Genomic DNA, 21,040 nt, shown 5'->3' with positions numbered 1-21,040 from the left:
ATAAAATATGTTATATGTCATAAGATGTACATACATACCTTTCCTACTTGTGGACTGTTAAGTTCTGGAAATTATAAAAAAAAATCTTTGTTGTTTTCTGGGGGTTGAGGCAGTGACATCACAGTGATGAGGACCCTTTCAGATATGTGATGCACCGAACACATATCCAGTCTGAATATAATTCAGCCACACATTTCACTATTTAACACACCTTCAACCAGATACATGGGAGCTAATTGGTGAAATCAGCTTATTGGAGTGATTGGTTGATGGGTTGGTTTCCGGAGTAAAAAAAAATTTGTAACCGATGAGTTTGGAAGGTGGAGTTGAGACGGAGTTTGGTCGAGTGAAGCGAGCCCACTAGCTTGAGTTCAGAAGTCACAAAAAAATTTATATGGTGGTGGAAAGAAACACATTTTCTCTGGAGGCCATTGGGGTTGAAATATGTTGTCGGTTTCTCCACAACCTCTCTCAGTGTTTTGAGGCATTGGATATTTATTGTTTTGACTGTACTGTGTGTCTGCTAAGCCAGTGTTTGGTATAAATTTTTTAGTCTTTCAGTTTTATTGAACTGTTCTAGTCTCTCCGGTCTCAAACCGGGACATCTTTTTCTCGAAGCTTTTGCCGTCCCATCATGCACCTTGCTCCTGCTCCTGCTGTATGGCTGAAGCTGAGCTGATGTGGGCCTGGTCAGTACTTGGATGAGAGACCTCCTGGGAAAACTAAGCTTCTGCTGGAAGTGGTGTTGGTGGGCCAGTAGGGGGTGGTCTTCCATCTGGTCAAAGGAATCCCAACGCCCCAATGCACATTGTTGGTGGTTGAGGAGAGTTTCCCCCTCATTGCTCAAATGTTCATACCCTGTCGGTCAACATGTTTGTATTTTTGTGGTTCTACAACATTACTTTAATAAGTATGCATTCTTTTCCAAGTGGCATTTTTGCCTGGCTGTTTTCATGGAAAAGTATGACAGAACAGTTTTGGCATGCTTTTTTGTGTTTTGAAGATGATTTATTTATGTTTGTTTATTACATTTCCTTCTCCACAACCTAGATGGAAGGACAACATGAGTTGTCACAGTCATTATAGTTTCTAAGAAGGATAATTATTTTGGGGAAGGAATGGTTATCTTAATTCAGTCATCGAATTATTGAACATTATTTGCTTAAGTAGTTAACGGCCATCATTAGATTATCCTCAAGTCATTTTGCTGCAGATAAGCATGACTTGAACTTTGTCAGCCCTGAGAGACATAGTTTGCTGCAAAGTTGTGAATAAAGAGCACAAACTGCTTTGCAACTTTGTATTGGTTCCACAAAAGTATAATTTTACTCGTTTGAATGAGTACTTTCTTCCCCTTTCCAGTTTTGTATTCAGTTCTTATTATGCTGTTAACCCACAAAACACTTCAGCTAGTGGTCACATGATCAGTGTCAAACGCTATGTTCAAAGTTCAATGCCAGTTGTTGAAACTTGTCATCCATCTAGGAAACCGTTGGTTTGTTGAACTGGTGACAAGCCGCAACAATATGTGATAGTAGTAGGTTGTCTGTGGTTAAGCTAAATTATGTTCTTGCTTTGTGAAACCAATAATACTGAGTTCATCCCAACACGTCAAACGCCATCTCAGTTAGCCATGTAGCCTTCATGAAGCGGCTCTTTCTGTGTTGCTAGGTAGCGTACGCCTGTTTCATAGAAAGCTGTGATGTGACTGGACACGCTAGGAAAGGTCAGCTTTAAACAAGGTCAAGCATCGAGCGTTTTGACGCTGATCATGTGAAAGCAGCTCTTGTAACATCTACTCCAGTCTGCGTGGCATAACAACCAGTCCTGGGGCTGCATTTTTTTGTTTTATTTTGTTTCTGAAAATTATGGTTGATTGATGGTTCTGGAAAACAAGCTGTGCGACATTGATAGGATTGTCTTTCCTCTTCGGATACAGGGAAGCATTTTGAGGAAGCTCCTTCTCACCCGATACTTTGGAAGCCAGCGGCTTCTCTCCAAATCCGATGGCAACAGTGCCTCTGGGGGCTACACAAAACCTTCGGGAGGAGGTGAGTGCCAAAATCAACACCGAACACATCACAACGAGAACAGGCCATTCGGCCCAGTGATGCTTGCCTTTTCCTACCACTAGAATGTACCGAATGCTCAGTTTACCTCAAAGCTCGATGGTATCTAGCACCCTATCAAGCCTGGTCTTGAAAACCTCTTTCCACAACCTGGCAGGCTTTTCCACACGGACCTAATGCGGAATCTGCCTCAGTGTGGTGTTATTCTCCATTTTGGGTTTACACACACTTCTCGTGGCGGCACAGATGGTGCAGTGGGTAGCACTGCCGCCTCACAGCAAGGAGGTCCTGGGTTCGAATCCCCGTCGGCCGGGGCCTCTCTGTGCGGAGTTGTGCATGTTCTCCCCGTGTTCGCGTGGATTTCCTCCGGGTTACTCCGGTTTCCTCCCACAGTCCAAAGACATGCAGGTTAGGCTGATTGGAGAGTCTAAATTGCCCGTAGGTATGAGTGTGTGAGTGAATGGTGTGTGTGCCCTGCGATGGACTGGCAACCTGTCCAGGGTGTATTCCTGCCTTTTCACCCAATGTATGCTGGGATAGGCTCCAGCCCTCCTGCGACCCTGTTCAGGATAAGCGGGTTAGGATAATGAATGAGTGACACACTTCTCGTGACCTGATAGGGGCAATGGTTCTAGTAAAGGGCCTTCTGAAAGGTTTTTCCTGTGTGTTTGTGTGGACAGGGTCCTCTCCTGGGCCTGACTCGGACAGGTGCAGTCCCTGTATGGAGGACATCCAGTGCCTGCTGGACAGTGTGGGCGCGTCGGAGCTTGTGGTGGATCTTATCGTCAGCACCAAGAACGACCGCGTGTTTGAGGAGAGCATCCTGCTGGGCAGCAGCCTGCTGAAGGGGGGGAACACGCAGATCCAGGTACGCCATTTCTGCAGGGGCGGCCTGTAGCGTAGTGGTTAAGGTAAAGGACTGGGAAGGTCGGTGGGCAAGGTCGGTGGTTCTAATCCCAGTGTAGCCACAATAAGACCCGCACAGTCGTTGGGCTCTTGAGCAAAGCCCCTTAACCCTACATTGCTCCAGGGGAGGATTGTCTCCTGCTTAGTCTAATCAACTGTACGTCGCTCTGGATAAGAGCGTCTGCCAAAAACTAATAGTGTAATATAATGAGTCCCTGTAAGCCACCATCACCACATACGCTCACTTTATGACGAACATTCTTACTTTATTACACCTACTTATTCATGCAACTGCCTAATCAGCCAATGATGTGGCGAATGAAGTGTAATGCATCCCATCATGGAGATGCGGGTCAGGAGCTTCAGTTAATGTTCACATCAACCATCAGAATGGTGAAAAAAATTGTTGTGGTGAGTGTATGTAGGTTAGCTTTGTACTGAGAGCGTGCTAACCTTGTTTGTTTGCACTTTATTTGTAGGCAAAACTGTTAAATTGTGGAAGTAAAGGGTGTCAGGGAAAATTCTGATCTCCAACCCCATCTCGTCTCTGTCCCAGAATTCCTTTTACCACCAGCTGTACGATCAGAAGAAGTCGGAGAAGTTCTTCAAGGTGTTCTGCGACCGCATGAAGCTGGCCCAGCAGGAGATCCGCTCCACCGTCTCCGTCAACATGTTTGAGCTCAGCTGCAGGAAGAGGGACGAGGACAGAGAGACAACCGCTGCCCGCCATAAAAAACCAGGTCCGCGCCTCCCCCACTCCTCAGCATGGGGGTCTAAACCCAGACCCACACCCCTACACTTCCTCACTGGGGTCTAAACCCAGACCCACACCCCTACACCTCCTCACTGGGGCCTAAACCCAGATCCACACCTCCTCATGGGGGTCTAAACCCAGACCCACACCCCTACACCTCCTCACTGGGGTCTAAACCCAGATCCACACCCCTACACCTCCTCACTGGGGTCTAAACCCAGATCCACACCCCTACACCTCCTCACTGGGGTCTAAACCCAGACCCACATCCCTACACCTCCTCACTGGGGTCTAAACCCAGATCCACACCCCTACACCTCCTCACTGGGGTTTAAACCCAGATCCACACCCCTACACCTCCTTACTGGGGTCTAAACCCAGATCCACGCCCCTACACCTCCTCACTGGGGTCTAAACCCAGATCCACACCCCTACACCTCCTCACTGGGGTCTAAACCCAGACCCACACCCCTACACCTCCTCACTGGGGTCTAAACCCAGATCCACACCTCCTCATGGGGGTCGAAACCCAGATCTGTTGTGTGTGTATTTGTATGTGCATCGAAGTGAAAAGAAGCACCGTAACGCACAGATGGCTTTAGTCATTTCGGGTGGATGTCTCTCTGCAGGGCGGGACTTCGGGCAGGACTTTGGCCTCCACCTGAAGCAGGACATGAAGGGCCAGCTCCGGGAGGCCTCCTGCGCCACCTCCAAAGCCTACTCCACCTTCCGCAAGGAGATCGACCCGGACCTGGACCTGATCGGGTCGGGCACGGAAGGGGCCGGTACGGAGGAATCGGCGGAGGAGGCGCAGATGAGCCCCGCCATCTCCATCATGAACCCCATTCTGCGCTACCTGCAGCTGCTCTGCGAGAACCACAACCGGGACCTGCAGGTACTGTCCCACGGACGTACGCTGCTGTAACGTGTGGTTATTTCAGTTATTGTTGCTTTCCCGTCGGCTTGAACCAGTCTGGCCACAACGGGGACCTGCAGGTACTGTCCCACGGACATATGCTGCTGTAACGTGTGGTTATTTCAGTTATTGTCGCTTTCCCGTCGGCTTGAACCAGTCTGGCCACAACAGGGACCTGCAGGTACTGTCCTACGGACATACGCTGCTGTAACGTGTGGTTATTTCAGTTATTGTCGCTTTCCCGTCGGCTTGAACCAGTCCGGTCCTTCTCCTCTGACCTCGGTCATTAACAAGGTGTTTTTGCCCATAGAACTGACGCTCACTTGTAAACTCTAGAGAAACTCTAAAGTACATTGCGGCGCAATTGCCTGCTCGTTTTTATGAACCACGTGACTGGTGGTATTTGGTGCAGTGTCAATTTTTATGCTGGTTTTTTATGCTTCCCCCCCCCCCCCCCCCCCCCCACCTCTTCAACACAGAATTTTCTACGGAACCAGAACAACAAGAACAATTACAACCTTGTGTGCGAGACCCTGCAGTTCCTGGACTGCATCTGCGGCAGCACAACCGGTGGACTGGGCCTTCTGGGGCTCTACATCAACGAGAGGAATGTGGACCTGATCAGGCAAACCCTGGAGACCATTACTGAGTACTGCCAAGGGCCCTGCCATGAGAACCAGGTACCTCCACCTCCCCAATCCACGCCACCGAAACCGGCTTTCTTGCACCTGCGTTCAGTTTGCAGGGAAAGCTCCTCACCGCCGTCTGACCTCCAACCTGCACACAATTGGGCGTGCGGTTAACGTTTTCACCCACTGGCCTGAGTGGATGCGACATTACATTACATTACGCTCATTTGGCAGATGCTCTTATCCAGAGCGACGTACAGTAAAGTGCAAATCCGAACCAGGGACAAGTATGCTGAAAATCATAGAGGGGGAAGTATGGTTCCTATTCCGAGAGTGATCACATTAGATTAAAAACTTGAACCCTAATAGGATAATCATAAAAATCTTACCACAATCAAAATTATTTTTTTCCCCAGACCTGCATCGCCAAGCACGAGTCCAATGGCATTGACATCATCATCGCCCTCATCGTGAACACCATCAACCCCCTGGGGATGCATCGCATGGACCTGGTGCTGAACCTGAAGGTGGGGGCTGGGGCCCTGGGCCACGCCGTGCAGCGGTTACAAACGTTTTTCCTGATTAATTGGAAATGCTGATTTTCAGACCCTAAGGGCCTTGGGTCTGTCATTAGCACATACACTCTCCGATAGCTTAGAGCAGGAGTGAACATTCACCGGGAGCACCCAGTATGAGTGGCCTTTTGAGTGGATTTTGGGTTTGAAAAGTCAGTATTCCCTGATTAATCTTGAAAACTCAGATGCCGGAGTTGCCGACATGAGTCAAATAAATAATTGCTTTAGATTTAAATACTTTTCTGAGTTTGTTTGGTATATTGAAACTCTAAAAAAGTGCAAACTCCACCTTCTCCTCCTCCTGGTTGGCTCAGTTGCACTAGGCAAAATCAGTCAAGCACAGAAAAGTGTTTCCAAAGCAATTCGGTATTTGACCCAGGTCTGTGGAGCTTCGGGGAATTTTTGGGAAAGGCTGATTTTTATGTGATCTGCTTCAGAACAACGCCTCCAAGCTGCTCCTGGCCATCATGGAGAGCCGCCATGACAGCGAGAACGCGGAAAAGATCCTGTTCAAGATGAGACCCATCGAGCTGGTGAGTAAGCGGAGCCGATTTCAGCGCTGAGGCGGGTTATTGGCTGTGCTTTACTGGTCGTGAAGCTCACTCCAACGTGATTGGTCGTGACGCATGCTGCAACAGGTTTGGTTATGAAGTTCACTGCAACAGGTTTGGTTGTGAAGCTTACTGCAACGTGATTCGTTGTGAAAACTCACTGCCACACAACTGCTTGTGAAGCTCACTGCAATGTCATTGGTCCTAAAGCTCACTGCAGTATGGTTGGTTGTGAAGCTCACTGCCACAGGATTGGTGGTGAACCTCAGACTAACGTGTACCTCCCAGGTGGACGTGATGAAGGAGGCGTATAACCAGGGCATGGAGAGCGAGGGGGATGCAGAAGCGGACGAGGTCACGCCCAGGGACGTGGGCCACAACATCTACATCCTGGCTCACCAGGTACCACCCGCCATCCGCTTCAGACAAGATTTTTTGTCATGTTTCAGAACCAAAAATCTTCATTTGAAATATAAACAAAAATGGATGAACGATAGAAACGCAGAAGAAACTAAAGGGTTAGGAAAGAGAGAGTGCCTTTTTGTTAATTTCAGCGCACTGGTTCCCGCATCCGGAGATGTCTGTTAGCCCAGCGCTGTTTTGGCTGTGGAAGGAGAAGTGAAATGTTGGCCGTGTCCCGTGGACGGATGGCGGGCCTAGCGGGTTTCGAGTTCTTCATTTCCCCCGGCCCAGACGGCGGTGCTAGACGCCGCATTTCCGTCTCTCCGTTTGCCAGAAGTGGCTTTTCCGAGAAGCGTCTTTTGCGCATTCATGCGTTTTATTTCGCTGGTGTAACACCCTCTCCCCGCCGCCCCCCCTGTTCTCGTTCCTGTAGGTTTGGGGTTGCCAGAAAACGCTCACCCTTCCTGTGCCTCTTCAGGCGTAACGTTTGCTGTGAAAAGGGGTCACGTTCCGAACAGCGTATTTTTGGCTGTGCTCCCCATCTCACCCCCCCCCCCCCCTTGCCCACCCTCCCCAACGTGAGGAGAGCGCATTATCGCTGTGTGCTGCACTCAAAAAATTCCTTGGCAACGATGGTAATGAGTCAAAATGCCTTCTAGCCCCTCTTCCCCCCCAAGTCCCAAGGACCGCTCATTAGAGATTATCTGCCTGCTTCAAGTTGGACGTCACACTGTTGAAGTCACTTAGCCTGTCAAGACCTTAATGTCCCTAAGCCTGCGACGGGGCGTTATTGTCCTGTTCCTGACTGACGCACGGCAGGGAATAAGCAGGAAAGAATGATTGTACGTGATGCAAAACGACCAACGGCAATCAGTTACTAGTGGCGGAGGTGCTTGACTGGGACCTGGAGGGTGGATGGTTCAAGCTGCAGTGTAGCCACAATTAGATCAGTGCAGCTGCTGGGCCCTTGAGCGAGGCCCTTAAACCCCACATTGCTAGAGGGAGGATTCTCTCCTGTAATGTAGTGACCCGCATTCTCGCCAGATCAGAAGTAGAGCTGTGAAATTCAGACTGTCGAACAGAAGCTTTGGACGACTTCTGAACACTTACGACTTTCCTCTTTCCATCACTTTGGTAAAGGTTAATAATCATCTTGTCTGGCCATAAGACTGTTCCCAGAACAACATTTTTCTGTGTAATTTTTTTAACAAACTCTAACCTGGCCGGTCTGTTCTTGAGGTTTGACAGGGATCTGCATTGTTTGGTGAATCCTCTTATCTTTTTGAGTGTTCTTAGTCTCTTTGGGAGTTGAAAAGGGCTTTTTCAACACGATTCCTCAATCTTCTGCGACAGCAGTCTTCCGTTGTCTACCAGGTCATTCGCTGTCCGAATGTCATGCGATCATGACACAAAACAACAGGTTTAACCAATGGAAAAGCTCCTGTTGCACAGGAAAGAGTTTTGACACGGATCTGTAAAGTGGGTTAACCAGTAGTAACACAACCAAAAGAGTGTTGCTCATCGGAAAAACTTGTGAAGGCACGCGGCCAATCGTAACATAGGAACCGTGTTTAGACCAATGACAAAAAGCCCCTTGAAGCGTGTTGACCAATCGTGACTCTCAGCTGTCCTGTTTCCCAGCTTGCTCGGCACAATAAGCTGCTGCAGCAGAGCTTGCGGCCAGGACTGTATCCCGACGCCGAGGGCGAGGAGGCACTCCGATACTACGCCAATCACACGGCCCAAATTGAGGTACGCGCCACGCTCCACCGCTCCGTCTCCACTGTCACACTCTTTCACACTCTGTCCAAGGCCCTCTCGCTGTACGGCCGAGTGTATGGGCTTGGAGCCAGAGGAAGAACCTGTGCAGGAAAGGAATGGGAATTAGAGGAAGACAGTTAAAGAAGGCGCCATTTTGTTTCACAGGAATAATTCACTCCACTTGGTGTCATTTTGTTGTGTTTTTTTTAATATTAAGAAATAATATTTTTACAATGAATTAAAGTGGTTACTCAAAATCTGTAGGTCAACTAAAATTGCATGTGTTGTGCTCTCCATGTGTTTTTCCACAAAATCAATTGATGATCAAGATAACCATAAAAAAACCTTGACAATTGATTGATATCCACATATAGCTCAACGTTTTGGCTGTTGCTCGCATCCAACATTCATCTTCGTTGCTGTGAATCATCTCTGATGATATAGTCTTCACGTCCCTTGTGGCAAAGTAAGAGAGAATGTTCTAGAAACTGCCACCTGGGTTTATCAACGCTAAGGGAGGTTGTGCATCGCATAACATAACAAAATGGAAGGAACAGCAATGCTTGGCTTTATCTGCCACTGAAGTGTAAAAACTGCTTAGAGTTTCTGCCTCAACTACATGTCCTGGCAAGCTATTCCACCCTCGCTATATTGGGAAAAAAAACAAAAACTTGCCCTGAAGAAATGTTTTCCCACCCTGCTGGGCCCACAGATCGTCCGGCACGACCGGACCATGGAGCAGATCGTGTTCCCCGTGCCCAACATCTGCGAGTACCTGACGGAGGAGTCCAGGGTGCGCGTGTTCAACAGCACCGAGCGCGACGACCAGGGCAGCAAGGTCAACCACTTCTTCCAGCAGGTCGACGACCTCTACAACGAGATGAGGTGGCAGAAGAAGATTCGAAGTGAGGGCCTGCCCATCAAAACAATTCGCTGGCTAGTTTTCTTTTTTCCCCGTTTTGTTTTTAATTGAAGAGTTGTGTAATTCCGATGGGATTCTGATCATGAAATGTAACGGCAATGTGATCTTAATTGAGACTACACGTCAGCTGAGGTGTCCTCTAAATCGGGTTGAACTGCAGTGGTGTAAACTGAATGTGGCTGGTTTGAGTACGGCGGTGTAAGGGGCTCTGTGTGTGCAGATAACCCGGCCCTGTTCTGGTTCTCCCGCCACATCTCCCTGTGGGGCAGCATCTCCTTCAACCTGGCGGTGCTGGTCAACCTGGCGGTGGCACTCTTCTACCCGTTCGGGGACGATGGAGATGAAGGTGAGCTTCTTCTGCCGCTCCTGGGTGTTCACTCCACCTTCTCCCCCTACCCGACATCCACCCCCTACCCGTGAAGATAAACACTGCACTGTCCCCATTAAATTGCATTTATAATGTGTGTGTGTGTGTGTGTGACTATCTATGTGTGTGTGTTGTTTTCCCAGGCACCCTGCCTCCCCTGGTCTCCATCCTGCTGTGGGTTGCCGTGGCGATATGCACTACCATGCTCCTGGTTCTTCCCAAGCCGGCCGGGATCCGGCCCTTCCTGGTGTCCGTCATCCTGCGCTCCATCTACACACTGGGCCTGGCGCCCACACTGGTGCTGCTGGGAGCCACCAACGTAAGACACACACACACATACACACACACACACACACACACACATACCCTCACATATACACTCACATATATACACACACATATCCACACACACACACTGACACATATACATACGTATACACACACACACATACACATACACATAAGTATACAACTATATACACACGCACACACGCGCACACACATACGTATACACACACACACACACACACACACACACATATATATACACTCGCATACACACATAGACATACACATCATATAAATAAGAGGCGTTCAGCGGACTCTTACGGACAACACGCTCTTCCATAGAGTCCATTTATTCAGCGGGATATTTTTACCAAAGCAGTTTGGGTTTTAAATACACCGCCCAGGGGGTATCACAGCAGTGCCCTGGATTTCAACCCTCTAGTCTCAGAGCTCAGAGTTCCTTCAGCTCCTCCGCTCCACCCCCCCGTGCTCTGCCCCGCACGAGCCCGCCGGCCTGCTCCCGAGATCACGCCCCGACCGTGTGCGCAGCCACAGGTCACACGACCGCCCCCACGCGCTCGGTAACGCGCCTTTATTTCTGTCGCTTTTACCTGCCACGAAAATTGGCGTGCTATTTTTTGCGCGCTGATATTAAAAGAGCGCTCTTACAAAGTGTCACAAAGATTCTCGGCCGGGCGGAGCCGGGACTCAAGGTGAGAGCGTTAGTTTGTGCTCCTGTTCCTCTCCTTGGGTTTATTCTTATCGCCCCTTTTCGCGGGCTAAGAATAGACCCCCGCCAGGCTGTCTCTGAGCGCGTGTCACTGTTCCCTCTCTCTCTCTCTCTCTCCCTCTCCCCCTCTCCCTCCCCCACTCCCTCTCCCCCCACTCCCTCTCTCTCTCCCTCTCTCCCTCTCCCCCCACTCCCTCTCTCTCTCCCTCTCTCCCTCTCTCTCTCCCCCCCCAACAGCTGCTCAACAAGATGGTGTTCCTGGTGAGCTTCGTGGGGAACCGGGGGACGTTCACGCGGGGGTACAAGGCCGTGGTCATGGACATGGCCTTCCTGTACCACGTCACCTACGTCATCGTCTGCATGCTCGGCCTCTTCCTCCACGAGTTCTTCTACAGCTTCCTGGTAGGCCTTCCTCGTCTTCCTCACCTTCCTCTTCCTCCTCTTCATCTTCCCCATCGCCCTCCTTCCTCCCTGCGGAAACCTTCTTTCGCCGTCTCACCCCGACGGACAAAAACCGATTAGGAGGTCGCAGAGAATTTATCCTGCACAAATGAGCAGAAATCTTCTTATTCGATTGACCACCCTGCAGGCCGATATCAGTTATTTAAACAAATCCGTTGAGTGTTTGAATTTCAAAATTTCAAGCAGAAGGAGGGGAAAAAAAGTGGAAGAATTCTAATTATTGTTTGAATTGTCAAATTATTAATTGATTCAGCCTGAATCGCTACAGTAAAAATCCGACAGGGGTGGTAAACAAAAAATGGGGAGAAATGAAATAATTTACTTTTGGAAAATCTCCCACCTGCTGCTAGTTCGCTCCAGTGGTGTTGATAGTCATTACTGCAGAGAAACCCTTCTGCTTCAGCTTCTGTCAACTCCACTGGGAGATCCGGCTTCGTCCCTCAGGTAGGCCATATCAGGCCCCTCCGTGCGAGCTGAACAGAACAGTGTGCTCTTTTATCCACCCTGTCAGTCAAACCGAGTGAAAAGTGTGGTAAAAATGTGTGATTTCGCGAAAAAAGGACTGTGCATAAATGAATAAGGGCACGTGCACTCTGTGTAGACATCCATCATGAGCGAGGAGTACTGTGTATCTGCAGTTGTGGTGAATTACAGATTCCCCCTCGGGGGACAGGAAAGGGAATCTTGCGTCTTGAGCTTGGCGGTGCGGAAATGCTCTGGAGTATAATGTTATCCCGCATCCCAGCTGTTTGGCGTAAAAGCTTTGTTGCTCTTTCAGTACTATTGAGGCTTTTCAGCTCACCCAACACCATGGTTACATATTTGGTTGGGCGGGTGGTTGGTTTAGGTTGGATCCAGGTGTGTTTTTGGGATCTGGTAACATTATGCAACTGCCATTTTAGTATCAGCTTAGAAAATAAGCCACTCCCCCCGTTTCACCATCAGCTTATTCTACGAGCTTAACTTGCTTTGTCCAGCTAGAGACCAGCTTTAACTAGCCACAGACTAGCGATGACCAGCTGGAAGTATCAAACAAAGTGGTCTCAAGCTGGACAAAGCTAGTTAAGTGTGAAATGGCTTAAACCTTCTTCAACCTGCTCAGAACCCCGGCCGGTCTTGGCTGGATTCCTCAGCAGGGTGAGACGTTGAGGGTCGCGGTTTCGTGATGAAGGGCGCTGCTCCTGATTGGGGCGCTGGTGTCCGTCTCCCCCAGCTCCTGGACCTGGTGTACCGCGAGGAGACGCTGCTGAACGTGATCAAGAGCGTGACGCGCAACGGCCGCTCCATCATCCTCACCGCCGTGCTGGCCCTCATCCTCGTCTACCTCTTCTCCATCGTGGGCTTCCTCTTCCTCAAGGACGACTTCCGCATGGAGGTGGACCGCCTCCCTGGTCCAGGTCAGAGAGCGGCCATTTTGTTTTTTTCTGGCTGTGGGACAGGGCGTGTTGTCCGGCATGTAGTCCCCTGTTCATTCTGGGCAGTCCAGCCGCCCAGCGACCGCATTAAACTGTGTACCAGCAGGCTTCCTCCAGATGTCCTCCGGCATGCTAAGACAGGCTACGTCCTTACCGCCGCTAACGTTTCAGACCTTGTGATCCTGGTCAGGGTCCCTGTGAATTATATTACTGTCAGTAAATGTGTCCGAGTCATGTTTCTCCTCCTTATTGTCTCAGTCCTGCTTGGGAGGTTATCGAAGCGGTCGGTTATCGGCGCGGGCTGAACGTGGCACTGAACGGCAGCGTCTGTCTGGTCTGTGAATGTAACCGCAGCGTCTGTACGTCTGTCCGTGAATGTAACGAACGTAATTTCTCTGAGCCCACCAAGTTCCACCGTCTCTTATTTCAGGCCAGTCCCTGTGAAATTGTCTTGGTAAGGAGTCTGTCTGTCATGTCTGTCTGTCGGGTCTGTGAATGTAATATCCGCATCGGTCGTTACGTGAGGTCGGTCTTCGGCAGGAGGTGATCGGGGCGGCCTGTGGCTTGGTGGTTAAGGTAAATGACTGGGACACGCAAGGTCGGTGGTTCTAATCCCGGTGTAGCCACAATAAGATCCGCACAGCCGTTGGGCCCTTGAGCAAGGCCCCTTAACCCTGCATTGCTCCAGGGGAGGATCGTCTCCTGCTTAGTCGAATCAACTGCACGTCGCTCTGGATAAGAGCGTCTGCCAAATGCCAATAACGTAACGTAATGTAACGTGTTGAGGGCCTCCCCTGGGCCTGTATCTGTCCCGGTGGAGCGTGACGCGTCTGGCGGTTCTGACCCGCGGGACACGTGTGGCGGTTCTGACCCGCGGGAGGTGCAGAGCGTTTGGAGTCCCGTGCAGCGCTTGCCAAGCTGTCGCCGGGGTACGGCAGAGACGCGAGGCGAATGTGAAAGACGCGCGCGCGCGCGCGCGCGGTGTGGATGGGTTTACGTTAACGTTCGCTGGGCTCAGAGGCTGCGTGATCCACAACGACAATGCCTGTGTGTGATGCGTGATGGAGCAACGGCAATATTAATGACTGTGTGTTGTGTGTCCCTTTGCGTATGCAGGGAATAATTTCCACAAGAAAACTTTTACACTCACCAAATGTGGAGGCAATGAATGTGTGCTAGTGATATAGTATTCAGCAGGTATGGAAGCAGCTTGTGGTATAATATACAGGATATGTGTGGTATTATATACAGGACTTGCGTGGCATAATATACAGGATATCTGTGGTATATATTGTCTATATTCATGGGATATGAGAGCAGATTTTGTGGTGGTCTCCATTCCGATGTTGTGGAGGTTATTCTGCTATGTATGTGCAGTTCTTTTCTATGGTATATATTGACAGGACACATGTCAACAGTATATATTTTTAGGGCGACCTGTAGTGTAGTGGTTAAGGTACATGTCTGGGACCCGCAAGGTCGGTGGTTCGATCCCTGATGTAGCCACAATAAGATCCACCCAGCCGTTGGACCCTTGAGCAGGGCCCCTAACCCTGCATTGCTCCAGGGGAGGATTGTCTCCTGCTTAGTCTAATCAACTGTACATCGCTCTGGATAAGAGCGTCTGCCAAATGCCATTAATGTAATGTAAATATATTGTGTGTGGTTGTTTGTGTTGTGCTATATATTGTGTGTGATGGTTTGTGTTGTGGTATATACTGTGTGGTGGTTTGTGTTGTATATATTGTGTGTGGTGGTTTGTGTTGTTGTATATATTTTGCGTGGTGGTTTGTGTTGTGGTATATACTGTGCGTGGTGGTTTGTGTTGTGGTATATATTGTGCCTGGTGGTCTGTGTTGTGGTATGTATTGTGTGCTGTGGTTTGTGTTGTGGTATATATTGTGTGTGCTGGTTTGTGTTGTGGTATATATTGTGTGTGGTGGTTTGTGTTGTGGTATATATTGTGCATGGTGGTTTGTGTTGTGGTATATATTGTGTGTGGTGGTTTGTGTTGTGGTATATATTGTGTGTGGTGGTTTGTGTTGTGGTATATATTGTGTGTGGTGGTTTGTGTTCTGGTATATATTGTGTGTGGTGGTTTGTGTTGTGGTATATATTGTGTGTGGTGGTTTGTGTTGTGGTATGCAGTCACATGATGCACTGGTTGCGTGGTCTTTTAGGTCAGGCCGCATGACTGGCACGTGTGTACCTGTTGTGTAATCCCAGCACGGCTGTGTGTCCTTGCGTAACGCCCCATTGGCTGCAGGGACACGGGCGGATGAGACTCTGTCCCACAGCGGCGTGGATGGCTAAACTCTGCACCCATTGTGTAGCGCTGTGTCCTTCACACCAAGTGGGGGGTGTGCCTTTGTCCGTGTGTGCAACTGCGCTCAACAATCTCTCATCAACCGAGATTGAAAAATCCGTTTGTGAAGAATGCCGTAACGAGTCGTGTAAAATAATTTTCTCAAAGGTGACAAAGGGCAGAGTGCTGCTTTGGAGTGGATTGTAATGCTAACTTGCTTTGTGAAGGAAACTGAAAAGCCTGCTTCAGAAACGCAGAGGGAGCCGTCATATGGAAGACGAGTGAAATGAGTGACCTTCCCTCTCTACTTTTCTGTGGTTTACTGTGCTTGTGTGGTGTGTACTGGAACCTCTGGAATGAAATAGTTTGGAAAAAGTTCTCTTGGTTGGCTTTGTTGCAGCAAGCAAGATCAATTGAGCACAGATAGGTATTGGAATCCAAAACAATTGTGTATTTTAGCCAGGTCTGGTCTCTTCTCTCAATTAATTTAGTTTCCTTTTTTGTTTCAAAGTAATAAAAAAACCCACCATTCTTGTCAGGCCTTGTTCATTTCTGCTGCCACCCCAGGCAACCTAGAGATACGGGCAGACCGGGCCCCGGGGCTGTTGAGTCGTGGTCTTGAGTAGAGGGGGTGGCCCAGTGGCCCCCCATCCCAGACAGAACACCTCCATCTCTGCTGCATCGCCGCGGCGACCGGGAGCTCACAGGAACAGGGTCGACTCGGGAAGAGTTGGCCCCTGTATGTTGAAATTGAGTTGAAATTTATAATGCTGCCTGTATTTGGAAAACGGGGGAGCGGGTTGAAATTGGACTGACATGTCCAAATCCAGCCCTGGTTTTCTTTTCTCCTGGGCAATAAGTGCTACTGTCTGTTTGACAAAGACAAGTTTGTACTATTCAAAGGGTTAACAGCCACTGTCTGACGCCCAAACGCTGTTTATTCAAGCTTGCCGTCCACTCGTTCATGCCTCTACCTGCGGTGTGCCGAGCTCGACATTAACATTTTTTATCGTGAGAATTATTTAAGCGCTACGATTAACCACAGAACATGCAGGGATCCTTATTTATTTGTAACTTATCAATCTTCTTGTGCTGTAGAAACACCGTCCAGTCCGTCGACGTGTTCCAAAGAGTTTGGCGAAGACTCAGTTCACCTTACTGGCGCTGGTGAGTTTTCAGAAAACTTGAAAACACGGTGACATCTCATGTTGTTTCTTGGGTGGTACGGTTACATCACATGCTGTTTGCCAGAGTAATATGCTGTCTCAAGGATGGTAAAAATGACATTGCATGTTTTTACTGTCAAGTTATTTTTCTAGAACAGTCTACATACGGGGCAGATGGGGAACTGCTACATGGCAATTTTCTCTGAAATGTATTTCTTTTTTCTTTTAAGCGTAAAGGTAACACGCATTAGCACCCACACATTAGCAAGCGTCTATATCGCAAGGCAGTAAGCCGCCCACGGACAAAGTGCTCCATAATGACTCCAGCTTTAAAAGGTTTATGTATTAGAGGACAATGGGAAAAAGAATGAAATAATCTTCTTTCAAGCCGCGTGGAAGCGAACGAAAAGCACCTCCGCTCCCATTACACGCTCCTTTTCTTGCGATAATCGCGGACGGAATCGTAATTACGATAATTGCGCGTGTTTTTTTTTTGCGGAACGTGCGGGACGGAGCCTTTAGTTATTGTGCGGGATTGCGCTGACTCACCTGGGCCGCGTGTCGTCCGTGCGGCGTGACGGGGGAACCGTGAGCGGCGTCCGAGGCGAGCAGGCCTGGCCCTCTGCGTCAGGTGACTTCGCCGACTAAAGTGAAGCCGGCCCGAGCCTTTGGGTCCCGGCATGACATGATCCTTCGCCAGTGCAGGCGGACGCGGTTAGCGGTTTTCTATCTTGTGCGCAATAAAAGCCTTCGCTCTAACTGTTTCGCAAGCTTCCTCCCTGCAGATCTTTTGCGGTCTTGTGGCATCAGCCGCCCTCTTGAGTTCAGCCCGCGGGTTTTTGATTGGACTGAGGTCGGGCGCCTGAGACGGCCGTGGCCGATGAGTCTGACGGCGGGTGTTTGTGTTGTGCCGCAGAGGATGATGGGATTGAGCACGTGTGCGACACCCTGCTGATGTGCATCGTCACGGTGCTGAACCAGGGCCTGCGGAACGGCGGCGGGGTGGGGGACATTCTGAGGAAGCCGTCCAAAAACGTGAGTGCGCAATGCCGTCTCCTTTACCGCCATCTTCCTCTCTGACATCTCCTTTACCGCCGTCTCCTTCACCACCATCTTCCTCTCTGACATCTCCTTTACTGCCATCTTCCTCTCTGCCATCTCCTTCACCATCATCTCCCTTACCACCATCTTCTTTACCGCTATCTTCCTCTCTGACATCTTCCTCTCTGCCATCTCCTTTACTGCCATCTTCCTCTCCGGCATCTTCCTTACCACCATCTCCTCCACCACCATCTCCTTCACCGCCATATTCCTTACCACCATCTCCCTTACCGCTATGTTCCTTTCCACCATCTCCTTCACCGCTATGTTCCTTACATTACATTATAGGCATTTAGCAGACGCTCTTATCCCGAGCAATGTACAATGAAGTGCAAATCAAACCCAGGGGCAAGCACATTCAGGACCCTAGAGGAAAGTACAGTTCCGAGACCTAGCACGATCACATGGATACAACTTGAACCCTGGAAAAGTACCTCAACCTACCAACTAGCATACCACGGTTGGCAGCTAGAATACCCCCGAGTACTAGAATAAACTATACATAAATGCTATTATAATCTATGGCATACCCTTACGCCTTCTCCCCCTTCACTATTTTGATTTCTGCTATTGCCCTTTTCCGCCATCTTCCTTTCTACTGCATAGGGCAAGGCTGGGCTGAGGGCCCATCTTTTTCTGGTTTCCGTGCCAAATTCTGCTACTTAACCGGCTCTCCAGTCATTTGTGTGATCTGACACTTTTTCGCTCTAGATTGACGGATGATAACTGCTGGGTCCTGTTAGCAAACCGTTTGCTGTGCTCTAAGATGCAAATTAAGCAATTTGGGGGTGGGAGGAGGGGAGGAAATGAAGTTTAATATACATTTTCATTTTAATTTGCTGAGGAATAATATTTGAGCTAAGAGCAAAATCAACCTCTTTCCAAAAGAGGTGAAACAGGGCAGGCTAATGTTGGTATTGAGGTTATATTGTAGGTAAATTTACTTTGTGTGCTTTACGTTGTTGGCCCATTGAGGCCTGTTTGAGTCTGGACCGTGCTCCGTACCTTCACAGGAGCCACTGTTCGCCGCCCGCGTGGTGTACGACCTCCTGTTCTTCTTCATCGTCATCATCATCGTGCTCAACCTGATCTTCGGGGTGATCATCGACACCTTCGCCGACCTGAGGAGTGAGAAGCAGAGGAAGGAGGAGATCCTGAAGACCACCTGCTTCATCTGCGGTGAGACCACCACCCGCTGAGATCGCGGCTTTGAGATGTGGAATAATTAATGCTCTTGAGTGAGGAGTGGTGTCTTGCAGAGGGATTTGTGAAGTTGTTGTGAAGTGATCTTCTGTTGTCTCATGCTGTAAGTTTTGATTGGCAGGATTGCTCTCTTAGGCAGCGCTGTAAGTTTTGATTGGCAGGATTGCTCTCTTAGGCAGCGCTGTAAGTTTTGATTGACAGGATTGCTCTCTTAGGCAGCGCTGTTAGTTTTGATTGGCAGGATTGCTCTCTTAGGCAGCGCTGTTCGTTTTGATTGGCAGGATTGCTCTCTTCATGTTAGCGCTGTAAGTCTTGATTGGCAGGATTGCTCTCTTAGGCAGCGCTGTTAGTTTTGATTGGCAGGATTGCTCTCTTCTAGGCAGCGCTGTTAGTTTTGATTGGCAGGATTGCTCTCTTCGAGGCAGCGCTGTAAGTTTTGATCGGCAGGACGACAGTGTTCTCGACAGCGCTTTTTAAGTTTTGATTGGCAGGACTACAGTGTTCAAGTCAGCACAAGTTTCTTTTGGTGTTTTTTTTTGCAGGACTGGAGCGAGACAAATTTGACAACAAGACGGTGTCCTTCGAGGAGCACATCACGTCGGAACACAACATGTGGCACTACCTGTACTTCATGGTTCTGGTGCGAGTTAAGGACCCCACGGAGTACACGGGACCCGAGAGCTACGTCGCCCAGATGGTTAGGGTATGTTGAACGGCCGTTTGTTTTCTTCTGGTAAATTTGCGAGCGTAGCGTGTAACACGACACGGTGAACATAGAAGTACAGTAGAGTTGGTAGCAGTCGGCCTTTCAGGCAGAAGTGGTGTACCGTATACGTCATCCCTACGTGCAATTATTCCCAAGTGTTTCCAGTTCTCAGGTGAGATGTTGATACTTGTTTATGTACTTGTTTGTGAAAAGACAAGCTTTTTGAACCTCACCCCAAGTCTGTAGATAGAATTAGCTGCCTTGTAGACAGACAGCTAGCTAGCTATACATAGATGCCATTAGCATTATTAAATGTACTGAATTTGAGATCGCGAGCTAGCATTGAGTGTGTATCGTCGATACAGTTCAGTGCTATGTGCTAGCTGCTAGCGAGGCTTAATTTATGAGGCACAGTTGAGAGATGGAACCGGACATGTCCTGGGAAGAATTATACATGCCCACCGCGTAGACGGCACATCAGGTTTCGTAATAGAAGTTGTAGGGGAGTATTTACACTTGAAGGTGTTTTGGGAAGTGCTCAGATATGCCTTTATTTATTTGGGACTTTATCTAAACGTAGCGACAAAGGTCTGCAAATTTTTATGAAATCTCAGCGTTGTCCTAAACCTTGTTAACTGCCCGATGTCCATGGATGAAATTGATTGAATGGTAATGGTGTTTTGTGTTGAACCGGGTTCCCCCTGTCTACTGTCACATTTTGTCAAAAGATCTGAAACCACTGTGTGTGTGTGTGTGTGTGTGTGTGTATATATATATATATATATATATATATATATATATATATATATATATATATGGCATCTGTGAGTACAATTTGGATGCACGCCTTCAGTGTTATCAGAAATGACAGAAACGGTGAGTTGTGATTCATTCTGGATGATTATCCATTGCAATACAGAATGCTTGTGGGGCCTGCGAGACACATCAAAGTCTTCCTGTATATCCTCTTTCTGATTACTCATTCCATTATGTAACCTTTTTTTATAATCGTTGGTTTTGTGTAGGATTCATTTCCAAACTCATGCATTGCCCGGCCCGCCTTCTGTCTTACTGGTTTTTTATTTTTCTTTGTTCAGTAAACGTATTACCCCCAAAAAACTTCAGATTTTTGTAAAAATGTGGTTTATCAACTCATTTACAATAATGATAAGACGGCTTCATATTTGGAAACTAGCTTTACTTTTCTTTATTGTGGACCAGGGTCTACACGGTCCTCGAGGGCCAAGAACTGCTGCTTTTCCGCCCTCCCTTGACCAGGGAATCAGGTGCACTACTTACCCGGGAGAAAAGAAAACCTGGGCTGGATTTGGATTACAGGGCCAGAGTGGGTGATCCCGGTGAGGCAGCGTTCCTGACTGTGACTACACCCAGCTGTACACTGTACAAGTTTGAGCTTAAGGTTTAAGAAGATGTAGGATCCCCATTAGCTGATGTGTATTTGACAAGCCAGTCCTCCTGAGGTCTACATTCCTGCGGTTGCCAGATCCGCGGGAGCCGGCCACGGGTAAACCCCAAACAGTGATGTTGCCGGAAGTGGCGATGGGTAAAGGAAACCAGTTTCTCAGCTCCTTCGATATAGAGGTTCATCTAGGGCCCCATCGGTGGAATATAAAACCTGCATACTTTGCAATAATGGCATTTGGCAGACGCTCTTTTCCAGAGTGACGTACAGTTGATTAGACTAATCAGGAGACAATCCTCCCCTGGAGCAATACAGGGTTAAGGGCTCAATGGCTGTGCGGATCTTATTGTGGCTACACCGGGGATTGAACCACCGACCTTGTGGGTCCC

General features: G+C 48.8%; 1 protein-coding gene across 1 annotated transcript in view; it reads left to right on the top strand.

The window, feature by feature from the left end:
* itpr2 (inositol 1,4,5-trisphosphate receptor, type 2) overlaps positions 1-21,040 on the top strand; it is a 77,872-nt gene that overhangs the window by 49,025 nt on the left and 7,807 nt on the right. The window contains exons 38-54 of the mRNA XM_061229042.1: positions 1,940-2,051; positions 2,750-2,937; positions 3,532-3,715; positions 4,359-4,624; positions 5,125-5,325; positions 5,691-5,801; positions 6,287-6,382; positions 6,689-6,802; positions 8,444-8,554; positions 9,276-9,468; positions 9,706-9,831; positions 9,996-10,171; positions 11,108-11,272; positions 12,546-12,729; positions 17,135-17,253; positions 18,333-18,498; positions 19,065-19,225. Coding sequence (XP_061085026.1) covers positions 1,940-2,051; positions 2,750-2,937; positions 3,532-3,715; positions 4,359-4,624; positions 5,125-5,325; positions 5,691-5,801; positions 6,287-6,382; positions 6,689-6,802; positions 8,444-8,554; positions 9,276-9,468; positions 9,706-9,831; positions 9,996-10,171; positions 11,108-11,272; positions 12,546-12,729; positions 17,135-17,253; positions 18,333-18,498; positions 19,065-19,225 — 2,673 coding nt within the window. The remainder of the gene's footprint in view (positions 1-1,939; positions 2,052-2,749; positions 2,938-3,531; positions 3,716-4,358; positions 4,625-5,124; positions 5,326-5,690; positions 5,802-6,286; positions 6,383-6,688; positions 6,803-8,443; positions 8,555-9,275; positions 9,469-9,705; positions 9,832-9,995; positions 10,172-11,107; positions 11,273-12,545; positions 12,730-17,134; positions 17,254-18,332; positions 18,499-19,064; positions 19,226-21,040) is intronic.

The sequence above is a fragment of the Conger conger genome, chromosome 19, assembly GCF_963514075.1.
Source record: "Conger conger chromosome 19, fConCon1.1, whole genome shotgun sequence".
In the NCBI taxonomy this organism is placed as follows: Eukaryota; Metazoa; Chordata; class Actinopteri; order Anguilliformes; family Congridae; genus Conger; species Conger conger.
This window is presented reverse-complemented; position numbering and strand designations above follow the sequence as displayed.